The 13,484-nt window shown below is 34.6% G+C and overlaps 1 protein-coding gene across 2 annotated transcripts in view; it reads left to right on the forward strand.

The window, feature by feature from the left end:
- Window positions 1–13,484, forward strand: part of NLGN4X (neuroligin 4 X-linked) — a 204,395-nt gene that overhangs the window by 184,282 nt on the left and 6,629 nt on the right. For both annotated transcript variants that reach the window (XM_035309439.1, XM_035309529.1), the window contains 2 exons: window positions 4,280–4,465; window positions 7,048–7,837. In XM_035309439.1, the coding sequence (XP_035165330.1) occupies window positions 4,280–4,465; window positions 7,048–7,837 (976 nt within the window). The remainder of the gene's footprint in view (window positions 1–4,279; window positions 4,466–7,047; window positions 7,838–13,484) is intronic.

The following is a 13,484-nucleotide window of genomic DNA, read 5'->3' on the forward strand; positions in this document are numbered from 1 at the left end:
TAAAAATAAAAAAAGAAGAAAAATAGGGCAGTCTTTTTCATTAGTTTCCTCTTATTTTTCTAACAACTTATAGTCTATTACATCATGGCATGGACCACAGGGATTGATTTTTGTGCCCATGTAGTTATGTATACCAAATAGAAAATTGAAACAAGAACAAAATAATCATAGAGCAGGTCATATTTAAACTTAGAAAGAGTCATGAACTAAAAATATTTGAAAATATAACAGAGTTCAAGTGTTCTTGATAGTTGTTACCACTGTTCTGCTCATCACTTAGAGCAGGCAACTTACTTTCAGCACATATGCCTTCATTATAGAAGCTTTTATTTGCAGCTGGTGTTGACATTGGAATTCAAATGTCTGGCTGAAGTGGAAGGGATGAGTAAGGAAGCAAGAGGAAAAAAAGAGAAAAAAAATTGAACACAGATAAGTAGCTCAGTGTCTAGTGTTCTCTTAACACTGCTTCAGGTGGGGGGAAAAAAAAAAAAAAAAAAAGGAAGGGAAGGACAAGAAACAAATGGAGGAACAATCACAGTTGAAATGTAGGCTTTCAGCCAGCCATCAAATTGATTTGATATGATTTAGGCCCAGGGACCAATTACGAAGATGAAGAATGGGCTTTACCTGTAGTGATATAATAACACTGTGTGGGAAATGGCAAAGGAAAACAGTGTTTTACTTTTTGGAATCGTTTAAAAAAAAATGAGAAATCAGTACACAAATAATAAAATGCAAATTGCTGCAGGATTTTTGTTATCTTGGTGATGGCATTTATCTCTAAAGCTGAAGGTGTAGTTTTCAGGACATAATTTATTTAACTTTATGATGCTCTTTTATTTTTCTTTGTCTTTTCTAAGTGAATGTAATTTAATTATTTTTTTCATTTTTTTTTTTTTAAAGTGAATTTGGTGTTGATGCCAATGGTATGCTCACTTACTTCAGAGAAAGTAACAGCAATGAAACATCTTCAAATGGAAACAAATTCACATTTTTTATCAATTAAGTCCAAAATAATTTCAGTGAAGTCAGGGGAGTCATTCAGTATTTTCATCTCAATAGTAAGCAGAGCAGAGTCTGTCCTTTTGCCAGTCTGTCCTGAGCAATAGGAATTAACAGTACTAGAAGCGACTTTACTCTCTAGGTAGGGACTGATTTCACCTAAACTTACCTAAAATGTAGGTGCCATTCTAAGCTGATCATCTATATTTCCTCACATGTCTAGAAAATTACTTTTATTAGAATTATACCAGTTCAAAGATCGTTGTCTAAAAATCTGAAGCTGCTTTTGGTGGCTTTTTATTTTTCCCCATAGTATCTGTTGGGGTAGTACTAATAATGTTAGAATAGACACATAAATTTTAAAGTAAAAAAATGTAAAAGGTGTTAATCAGACTACTGAATGGATAATGGACTTCCATATTCTATTAAAACCTAATCTATGGATTTTCATTTCACACACTATTCTTTGAATCACTCTGTACAATAAACTGGAAAATATTATTATTTCACTTAAAAACATAGTTACCAGACACAGACAGAGTATAAATCCCCATATCAAAGCAAAGCTTCCTTCCTGTTTTTTTTTTTTTTTTTTTTTTTTTTTTTTTTTTTTTTAGGATATTACAGTGACACATGAAGAAACTGTTCTGAAATCTTCACAGTGGCCACAGGAAAATAAAATAAAAATAAAAAGCTGTTAATGTTGTGTATTTCTTGATGAATAGTTACTTCTTGCCTGAAATTATTGAAATAGCATTGAATAAATATTTTGTTTTAGTATTCAGAACATGAAATAAAATATACACTCTTCAAGAAAAGACAGATTTATGAATTCAGTTTGTGTCATGTGGGGCTGACACTTTGCCTTGATGATTAGTTTAGAAATTAAGAAAATTTACTCTTGTAATTAATGAGAATCAGCAGAGAACTGTGAAAACAAAACAAAAAAATCTTAATTTGTCTAACAGCAGATATTCACTGACTGCAGTTTTACTCAGTCACCTTTCGGTACATTTGGAAAGAATTCAAAAACACAAAGATCAACCAGCTTTAGCTTGATGCTGCTAAAAGAGGTAAAAGTTGTTTAGGCTCTGAATATTAATTACCATGCTGCTTTTTAAAGCTTTTACAACAGCCACTTTCTCACTGGGATGTCATAGTACTGATTGAATAAAGGCTTAATTATAAAATATTATGGAACATTACAGTGAACTGCAGCAACAAATCCAGCAAGCAAATTATTCTTTGATAGTCCTAAAAATGAATAAAGGCATATTGGGAATATATATATATATATGTATATATATTTTAAAAAAGGACAATTATGGATTTGTTTTCTTTTTTTTTTTTTTTTCTCCATTTCCCTATTAGTATGAGAAAGACCATGTTACTGCTATTTTAACCACCATGCTTGCCACTACTAGAGTTTTTTGTTTGTTTGTTTTTTATGAGAAAGCCATATCAAATGCTATTTAGTAATAAAGGTATGATTAGTATTACTGTAATTGAAGTAGGTATTTTGCGAAAAATACAGAGTTCACGAAACACTTTGTGACATTAAATAGATATTAATAGTTGCCTTTAAATCTGAAAAAAAATATATTTTTTTGGATGCAAGGTAATTCATTTAATAATGGCTAATTTTGCATGTAGAAATGCAATATCGTAAAGTAGTCTATATAGCACTTGAAATTTAGCATTTAATCCTTTAAATGATACTGTTTTTAAATCTTGAGGTTGGATTTACATCTCATTGTAGAAATTTTACCACAGAAAAAATCATGCAAATATATCTGTGAATGTCCAACACATCTGTTTCTTCTTTTTGTTCACCTTTGCTTCTTTTCCACTTCTTTCATTTTCAGTCATTTAATAAACCTTGTGAATTTTCTCTCTTCTTGTCACTGAAAAAAAATTGTCAGCCAGTGCAAATAAATCTGTTCCCCTTTGCCAAAGGAGTTCAAATGTACTGCAAGGTCTTTTTTTCCTCAGGGCCTCAGGTCTCCCCTGTAGTCCTTGCTAGGAACAGGAAGGCATGCTTATGGCAGGTTAAGGTGGCTCAAGGCTGCAGACAGTGAATCTCTTTCTCACTTTAATTTCAAACTGCTCCAGGACTGCAGTTGCCCTGAGTCCTGGGGCCCTCTTCTGGCAAATTTGCCTGAAATGATAATTTGCTTGAAAATATCAGTGAGTTCCTTCTCTGACTTGACGAGCAACTACCAGTGGCACCTAAATCACTAATGTCCACCTGAAAACATCCATATGTTGTAAGGTATTCTAATAGACTCCTGGCTTCCAGTTGTCTGGCAGGAAAAGGTCTGTGGGAGTTAAAGAGAGGGGTGTAAGTACCACATTCAATGTGGTAATTTGAACGTAACACAAAGTCTGTGAATGATGGGCATGGATAACCTTTCAGGTTAGCTGGTTTCAGAAAAGCAAAATTAATCTCAGTCCTAGTCTCTCAGTCATTTTGTTCCAAGTTGCAAGACAGGCAGCAAATGTGTCATGCTTTGTTTCTAAAATCTGATAAACACAGTACAGGAACAAAAAATAGCAGCACAGCTCTTCCTGCAATTTCCAGTGAAAGAAACAAAACCCGATTTGTTCAGATAAAATGTCTTGACCAAAGACTGAATTGCTCACAATTGACCTGCTATCTTCCTAATAAACAACCTTTGCAAAATTTTGAGTGTATTTTTTTTCCCTACATCGTTTCCTGATTCTTTTACTATTTTTTCATCCTTTTTCTTTTTCTGAGCTTGTCCAGCCATATCACGAGTATAATAATTTATAGAGCTTTGTAGGTCTGAAGAATTTTGGTCCATGTTAAGAAGCATTTAAATTAATGTGTTAGTGAGCATTGTTCATAGTGGAAGACTTGGTATTTCACTTATTCCTATATGCAGTCTTTGCATAAAAACAATTACCTATTTTTTTATACCTTAATAACATGAAGTTATCAAATGTTTAAAATCTTCAGACTATATTTATTCATTGATACATAATTATTTCAGAAAAGAAATTATGATCTTTCACAAACATAATCTCTGCAGTAGGGCAAAACAAACCAAAACCAAACACACAGAATGATTTCCACAAGCTGCACCAGAGACATATTATTAGGACTATAACTTTTTCTTTTTTTTTTTTCAAAAAAAAAAAAAGGGGGGGGGGGAGCTCAGAAGATCTAACAATGACAATATAAGGTGTGAATATATGTTTACCCTGTAGCTAACTCTGTCTGGTGAACTAAAATTATCCCTTTTTTTCCTTATAGGTTTTTTAAGTACTGGGGACCAAGCTGCAAAAGGTAATTATGGATTGCTTGACCAAATCCAAGCTTTACGTTGGATTGAAGAAAATATTGGATCTTTTGGAGGAGACCCAAAAAGAGTCACTATTTTTGGATCTGGGGCAGGAGCTTCCTGTGTTAGTCTTCTCACACTCTCTCACTATTCAGAAGGTAAGGATCTCCTGAGCAAAACATAGTAGTACAGTAACAGTAAAATTATTATTTTGTAAATCAACAGTACACTTTTAAAACAAATTTTTTTATATATACATACATATATAATTTAAGGAAAATTGCCAAATCATGTAGGCTGAATTAGAATTACACCATGTTTGTAATTTTTTGTAAAATGCCTACTACCTAGTATTCTGTATTTGTATTAATCAACCCAAATATTTTACATTAAAAATGCACGCTTTCATAGTAGAAATTTCATACAAAAACTGCCACAGGCCATAGATATATATATATATATTTTTTTTTTTCTGGATTTATCAACAGTCTCCACTGAATCTTCCATCAAAGAATCTGACATATTTAAAATTAAAAAGAGCAGTGACATTTTTCATTTCTTAAACATTCTTGTCTACCTTTCCAACATGTATTTAGATGCTTTCCTTACTAAACAACAACATAACTCAATTTCATTCAAAAACTATTTAACTCTCCACAAGTAGAACATGATCCTACACAGAGTTCTTAAAATTTTGGTAAGTGTCTGAGCTGCAGAATTTCTGCCCTCAGAAAACAACCAACCAACCACCACCACCAAACAAAAAACATATAGCAACAGTAGTGTACTGATTATTATTGGCAAGACCAACTCTGTAAAATAAATAAATAAATAAATAAATAAAGACAAGACCAATGTGATGGCTCTACACTGAAGGCTAACCATATTCTACCACACCTCTCTCACTCTCTCTTCTGAAAGGAAGAGAGTGAAAAAATATGAAGAAAAAATAGCTTGAGGGACCCCTATTTACTGGAGATTACTCACCAGGGCTCAGCACAGGGAGATTAACATAAATTATTGACTATTATTGATAGACTTAAACAGTGAGAAACTAAAAGCAAACTAAAAACATCTTCCCTCCCATCCAGCCTGCTTCTCCTTGGTCCCCTCCATGAACTGAAGATGAACTTTTGCTCTGGTGCCTGTAGCACCTCCTCTTCCTCCTTCTTCATTGACCTTGGTGTCTGCAGGGCTATCTCTCTCAACATTATCTCACTCATCTATCCCAGCTGCTGTAGCACAGCAGCTATTTTCCTTTCTTAAATATGCTCTCACAAAGGCACAACCAGAGTCACTCATTGGATCAACTTATTCCAGTAGCGGGTCCCTTTTCCAAGAGGGAAAATATGGAACTGGCTCTTACCTTCTTACCTAATATGGGGCAGCTTCTGGACTCTGCTTATAGTGCCTGCCCCTATAGCCCCCCTGCTACATAATCCTTGCCAAAACCAACCAACCAAACAAATATGTATCGTATTTATAACTCCATGTTACTCCTATCACAATCAAACGTACAGAAATCTATGTCAGAAATCTAAGCCACAGCTGTCATTTGTAGCAAGGCAGCTAGTAAACATATCCTATTTGAAAGTACATAGAATTATTCCTGACAATTCAGGGAATTGATAGAATACTGTGAAGTGAGTAACTGTTGAGTAATCCCTGCTAAAAGCAAGCAGATGGAACAATGAAAAAAATCAACTAATTGCATTACTGAAATTTTATACCCTGTGCAGTAAGTAGTCATCACAAAGGTGTAGTGGCCACAGCGCACTTTCCCTGTAAATGCTTCAAGGTCTTCAAATATTTTTGTAGCTCTTGCTGTCTTTGGCATTTCAAGAGCTTGAGTGTAGATACCATGTGCAGAAGAGGCTCAGGCTTTTTAGTTTAAGTATACAGTAGGCAATTTTAGTTATCTTCCCGGGAAAAAGAAGATGCCTCTGTTTCTCCAATAAGCTCCCGTTGATCTGCACTGCTCTGGTGTCACAAAGAAACTCTTCAGCCTGGGTCTTTTTATTTCAATACTTTAAAAATATAAAACAACCAGAACTATTCAATTTTGTCTTATTTTCTTCTAAAATATGCAAACATATTTTAATTTACCATATAAGTACTACTAACACTATATATATGAAGAAAAAATAATATATATATGCACACTCTCAGGTGATAAAGAAAAAATTATGTAAGAGGAGAAGGTTCAAGCCTATTAAATTGATTTTAGCAGAGCAGATTTTTTCAAATTATATGATGCATAGCTTCTGTGAAGGAAATGAGAGTGTGTAATTTTCATTTGACCTTTAAACTACTGAAGAGTGCATTTATGAGAGTCATTTACATGGTGAAGAGGATATGATTGCTTGTAGTTGCCACTCCTTTAAATAAATTTTTACAAGATTACCACTGTGCTAAAGCCAGGGAACTAGCATTTAAATTAAAAATACAAGAAAACTGCAGTAAAAGTGTGAGTTTTGTTCTAGAAACAGTAACATGAAACCTTCATGCTTTCTGTATATGAGCATCAAGAACAAGAGAGAGTTTAATTAGTAGCCTATTTCATATACTATTAAAAAGGAACAGTGAGTAGAACATATAGAAATTGAATTGGAATATAAGAATATGCATCATTTTGTTATTGTACAATCAATAAGTAAAGAATATAGAGAATGTTGATTTATTTTATTTTATTATTTGTAATATATAACTTGATTTGTATTTAAACAATTTGCATCTGCAGGTTTGTTCCAAAAGGCAATCATACAGAGTGGAACAGCCCTGTCCAGCTGGGCAGTGAACTACCAGCCTGCCAAGTACACTAGGATATTGGCAGATAAAGTCGGCTGTGACATGCTGGATACCACTGATTTGGTTGAATGCCTTCGAAATAAGAATTACAAAGAACTCATTCAACAGACCATCACTCCAGCCACATACCACATTGCCTTTGGGCCTGTGATAGATGGAGACGTGATTCCAGATGACCCCCAGATTCTCATGGAGCAAGGAGAATTCCTTAACTATGATATAATGCTGGGTGTGAATCAAGGGGAAGGTTTAAAATTTGTAGATGGCATAGTAGACAATGAAGATGGTGTTTCCCCCAATGATTTTGACTTTTCTGTCTCCAATTTTGTGGACAATCTATATGGTTATCCAGAAGGGAAAGATACACTGCGAGAGACCATTAAATTCATGTACACTGACTGGGCAGACAAAGAAAACCCTGAAACAAGACGGAAGACCCTGGTAGCTCTTTTTACTGACCACCAGTGGGTTGCTCCTGCTGTTGCCACTGCTGACCTTCATGCCCAGTATGGATCTCCGACATATTTCTATGCATTTTATCATCACTGCCAAAGTGAAATGAAACCAAGCTGGGCTGATTCAGCTCATGGTGATGAAGTCCCTTATGTGTTTGGCATTCCTATGATTGGCCCGACAGAACTGTTCAATTGCAATTTTTCCAAGAATGATGTCATGCTCAGTGCAGTAGTTATGACATATTGGACGAACTTTGCCAAAACTGGGTAAGTCTGACCTTCAGCATTCCTTTTGGTTGATAACATACTAATAAGCTAGTCAACATTCCATAGCAATGGCCTCAAACCCCGATTGTGCCGTAGTATTATAGCACTATTTGGTATGCATGAGGCAGTATGTAACTGGGGCTTATTCATATTTAATACATTCTTAATTAGTGTGTTCCCTCAAACTAATTTTTTTTTTTTTTCAGTAGCTCAGTGAGAAGAATAAAGCACTGTATTTTTTATTTAAAAATAGGAAAATTATTAAGAAAAAAACATCTCAGGGAAAAAGAAACAGCTCATTAAGATACTGAAAACTCAGAGGAAATGTCTTCTACTTGAAGAAGGAACTGTCACACAGATAGCAATTATCTCTTACAAAAGTAAATAAGTTTATTATTATTATTATTTTTATTTTATTTTATTTTATTTTAGTGACCTTCATAGGAATAGAAATTCAGGAAATAAGTGGATCAGGCAGACATTGGAAACATTTATTTATTTATTTATTTTCCCTCTGGTGGATGTAATGGCTTCAAAGCACTTCACTAGGATGAAGAAAAGACTCAGATATAAATTTTGCTTTGAAAAGGTTGAACATTTAAATTAATTCTGCTTACAAAATAGAGACATCAAGGTTTTGCTGAAATACACTTGTAAATATCAAGGAAAGAGCCCTCAAAGCAACTTAATCTGTGACTGCCATTAATAATTTCTGCCCGCTTTCTATAACATTCCTCTAAAGAATACTGCAGTGTTTTATTTGAACAGCAAGGGCTTTTTTGTTAACCTTGAGTCTTTGGTACTGAATTAAAACAAAGATACTTGTGGCACAAAGGGCTGTAAATCTTTCCAATGAAAGTTTAATGGCAGGATTGGACTCTGGAAACTGCAGCTTTACTGCAGTGCAGTGAATGGTATGCAGCACTATAAGAAAAACTCAGAGATGACTAGTGTGAAACACACAGCTCTAGCAGCCTTTAATGAATACAAACAATGTTTAAAGGAGGGAGATTTTGCAGACTGAACAAAAACCTTGAGCATGAAACAATGACTAAGAAATAATCAAATGCTTCAGGTCACTTTACAAGGAAAAATAAAGCTTTTGTTGCACTGCATTTTAGACAAGCAGGTACTTTCAAATACAGAAATCCCACAGGGCTACAACAAGAGTGAATGAACTGTGGAATATTTAGATGTTTTTGGAAACAGTAAGTCATCAGTTGGATGACTTGTTTGGACAAACTTAAGGACAAAAGCTTGGTTTATGGACAGAGAATGCTGCATGCTGGCTGTACTGCCCACTCAGGAAGACTATTTTACCATTATTATGTCTTTGTATGGATCGTGTCACATATAGATAGAGGACTTCATATTATTGCAAATAGACGTGTTTGGAATTGTTATGGAGATCTCCACAGTCTCACTGTTATATTTAATTTCTTTATGATTGTCCCATGTAGAATGAGTTGTATTTAAGCAATTTTTGAGGAGCTTCTCGCAATCCCATTACTAGTAGTTGCAAGCAGTTTACAGTTGTTGCTACATGAAAGCTAATTTCAGCAAGCTATACATACCATCACCCAGTTATGATTCCATGGCCATACTAAACCTACATATTATAACAGGTACTTCAGAAGAGCCATGAATCATTTCTGAAGCCTCCCTATAGTTGATGAGACAGAAATATAGCATTACAAACTTGTCATGTTGTAGACAGAAATATACATTATTTTAAAAGACCCCTAGATGTAACAATTCATTTTTCCCAGGTAAGCGGAAAGACTAACCCAAGATATATATTTCTTTTTTCTTTCCCCTGGGTTTATATGAACAATATAACCATTAGCAATATTTAATATAATATTAATTATTCTGGATAATTCAGGAGAATACTTGTAGGAAAATAATATTTTAAGATTGTATTTCCTCTGTAACCACTGGTACCTCCAATGGTAAAGGGAAGCTTGTAGCACTTCAAAACAACACTAACAGGGTACATATATCATAGAATCATAGAACCAGAGAATATCCCTAGTTGGAAGAGATCTATAAGAGACATTTAAGAGACCTATAAGGATCAACATGTCCAACTCCTGGCACCACACAGGTCTACCCAAAAATTCAGAACATATGACTAAGAGCATAGTCCAAACGTTTCTTAAACTCCAACAGGCTTGGTGTTGTGACCACATCCCTGGGGAGCCTCTTCCAGTGTGAGACAACCCTCTCGATGAAGAACCTCTTCCTGATGTCTAGCCTGAACCTCCCCTGTTGCAGTTTGACACCATTCCCTCAGGTCCTATAATTGGTCACTAAAGAGAATAGATCGGCACCTGCCCCTCCACTCCCCCTCATGAGGAAGCTCTAGACCACAATGAGGTCTCCCCTCAGCCTCTTCTTTTCCAGGCTGAAAAGGCCAAGTCACTCCTTGTATATCTTCCCCTCTAGGCCCTTCACAATCTTTGTAGCCCTTCTCTGTACACTCTCCAAGAGTTTCACGTCCTTACTGTACTGTGGTGCCCAGAACTGAACTCAGTATTTGAGGTGAGGCCGCACCAGTGTAGAGCAGAGCAGGACAATCACTTCTCTCAGCTGACTAGCAATGCCATGCTTATGCACCCCAGCATACAGCTGGCCCTCCTGACTGCCAGGGCACACTGCTGGCTTATATTCAGTTTGGCATTAACCATAACCCCCAGATCCTTCTCTGCAGGGCTGCTGTCCATATATTGAGAGCATATATGGAGAAACCATTTTTCTGTCTACAATGCCACATGCAATCTGGAAGCTATATGGTGTACTTTGAGGTCCTACAACTCTCAAAAAGTAAAGGGTTAGTTAGCTTTTTCTTTTTTTTTTTTTTTTCTTTTTTTTTTTTTTTCACCATTTATAAGATTAATAATTTTAAATTAATAATTTCCCTTATCCTGAATTGGGCATTTTTTCTGTTTGTTCCCATAGCAACACATATGAAAAAATCTGTTAAGTGACAGATTTTGCCATTTCATGTTTCTCTGTAGGTGGACCTTAAACACTAAAATTGTCATTTTTATTTATTTATTTATTTTTATGTCTCTGAGACTCTTTGAGTCTCAATGACTGTCCAACAGAGACAACGTCCTGGTACTTATTGTATAATTATGGCTCAGGTTGTGCATCCTTTTGATGGCTTTTTACTGACCCACTGTCACTGTTGTTTAATCAACTGCCAAAGCTAGGTTTGGAGGGCAGGTCAATCCTGTAAAATCACTAGGGCACAGCAAGAAAGCACAGCACAAAAACACAGTGCTTTATTGTGTTTTACTTTAAAGACAGTTGCTAGCAAATAAGTGGTGACAATTAAAGTGACTGTTTAATGGCATATGAGTCATGCTTAAAATGAATACTTAGAAGAAGCTTTTGCTTCTATTTGCTTCCATTTTTTACCTTGTTATTATTTTATTATTATTTTGTTTGTTTGTTTTTTACATTCACTGTTGTCTTAGCCTTTTAAAATATTGTTTCTAGCATGTCTTAGAAATGGGGAAATAATTTGTTACAGAGTAGGCATGAGAAACTACATTTGGGATATAAAAATGTCATGAATATATGGCTTTTCATTCCACTATGTGGAAAAATATATTTGAGATCTTCATTAAGAGGTTCACTTAAAGCTTTATTCTGCTGACAGTAGTACTATCCTACCATAATGGAAATTTTATATGCTCAAATGTTCAGCAAATGTTCAAATGTTTATATGTTCAAATGTTAGGGCCATGTTACATCCTTCACAGATATATCAACATAAGGAGAGTGAACAATGTGAGGGGTTGTGTGCCAGTCCTTAACAGATAGTCTGACAGCTATATGCTTGTGAAGAAGGATTTGAAGATTCATACAGTAGATAGGAAAACATGCTATCAGAGGCATCTATTGGGTTACTAAAAATTACCCTCTTTTGAGTAGTTACAATACTCTATTGTTGCCCTCATTCATCCAGCTCTGCCTGGGTTGGAGATGGGAATGATATAGGTTGGAAAGACATATCCTTGATTCCTTTTTAAATTGGAAGAATACCCCTGAGTTATTTTACTGACATTGATTCTTTGTTATCTAAGTTAATAAAGATATCTAAATTTGATATTCAGTTTAGCTTTCTAAAGGAAGACCTAATTAAATTTCCAATGACTGAAATGTTTTCAAATAAATTCTCTCTGAACTGTTTTGTGAGTTGCATTTCTTTTGATGTTTTTATCTGAAGAAATAAACATTTCCAACAGTAAGTCTGTTGGTCAAAAGAAACAGAGTACTTATGGTATGCTTTCTACAATATTTACAACAGCTGACTGAGAGCATGCAACAGTGGGACTTGGTGATAAGTGAGGAAAGGAGAGAAGGAAAAAAAAAAAAAAAAAAAAGAAAAAGGCATGCTTGTGTACCTTCTGTACCTTCTGTACCAGTGCTTCAGGCAGGAGTAGCTACATCACTATTACTATTGTGACAACTTGAAAAATTGGTGTAAGCATGAAGAAGGTCTACAGAGGGTTTTTTGTTGTTGTTGTTTTGTTTTGTTTTGGTGGTGGTGGTCGTGTTTTTTGTTTTGTTTTGTTTGTTTGTTTATTTGTTTAATATGGAGTAAAAAGAAAAGAAAGCAAATAAATTATCAATGGGCCTTTCAGTGTTTTAGAGACGGGTTCAATGTGCAACTGTTGAGACATTTTACTCTCTGATGAAGTCAGAGTATGTCACCAAAAAAATGAAACACTTTAAATACATTATTGTAACAGTTCCATTATGCTGACTAACAGTTAATGCTTTGCAAAAGCACATAAAAGATGAATGGCATTTTAACATGCCATGTGGAATTCTGAATAAGAAAAAAATTCCTAACATTTGACATTCTTCCAGTGCCAATATCACCAGGTATGAAATACTCAGTTCCCTCATTTGTCTTATAGGTCATCTAATAATTCACCTTATGAATAGGAATGTGTGTTACTCTTCAGTCAGCATTCATTGCAGACACATTTACGCTTGAGAGAAAATCAATGCTTTGAACGTACGTTTGTAGCCCATGAGGTGTGAATTAAATGAAAATAAACAGCAATATGTTAAATTGAGCAAAAGCAGTGTAGATTGAAAGTGGGGGAAAGGAAATGATAAGTGAAAGCAGATGATTCTGTGCATTAATAATAATACTTTAGACAGGACAAGAAAGACCACAATATATATTGCATACAAGCATTTAAATAATGGGGGCATTTTTTGATAGAGAGTATGTTTAAACTGAATCCTGTAAATGATGAAAATAAATAATCAGAGAACAAAGTTAACAATAAGAATTATTTTTTTTTATAGTAATAGGATAAATAAAATAAGTAATAATAATAAATAAAACACTGTCAACTAGTGGGATTGGGAACAATTATCCATTATGAGATCCATTAATTGAAGAAGTTCATAACTGAAAACATATTGGTCAGATTATATTTCTATCATAATGATTAGAATGGATTTTTAAAGGAGGATAGTTCAGCAGTCTTTTGTACCGTGCCTTCTTGAATTTAAACCTCAAGAATATCTATAAACACCAGTGATGTTAGAAGCTGAAAGAAAGAAAGAAAGAAAGAAAGAAAGAAAGAAAGAAAGAAAGAAAGAAAGAAAGAAA

This window comes from Oxyura jamaicensis, chromosome 1 (assembly GCF_011077185.1).
Source record: "Oxyura jamaicensis isolate SHBP4307 breed ruddy duck chromosome 1, BPBGC_Ojam_1.0, whole genome shotgun sequence".
Classification (NCBI taxonomy): domain Eukaryota; kingdom Metazoa; phylum Chordata; class Aves; order Anseriformes; family Anatidae; genus Oxyura; species Oxyura jamaicensis.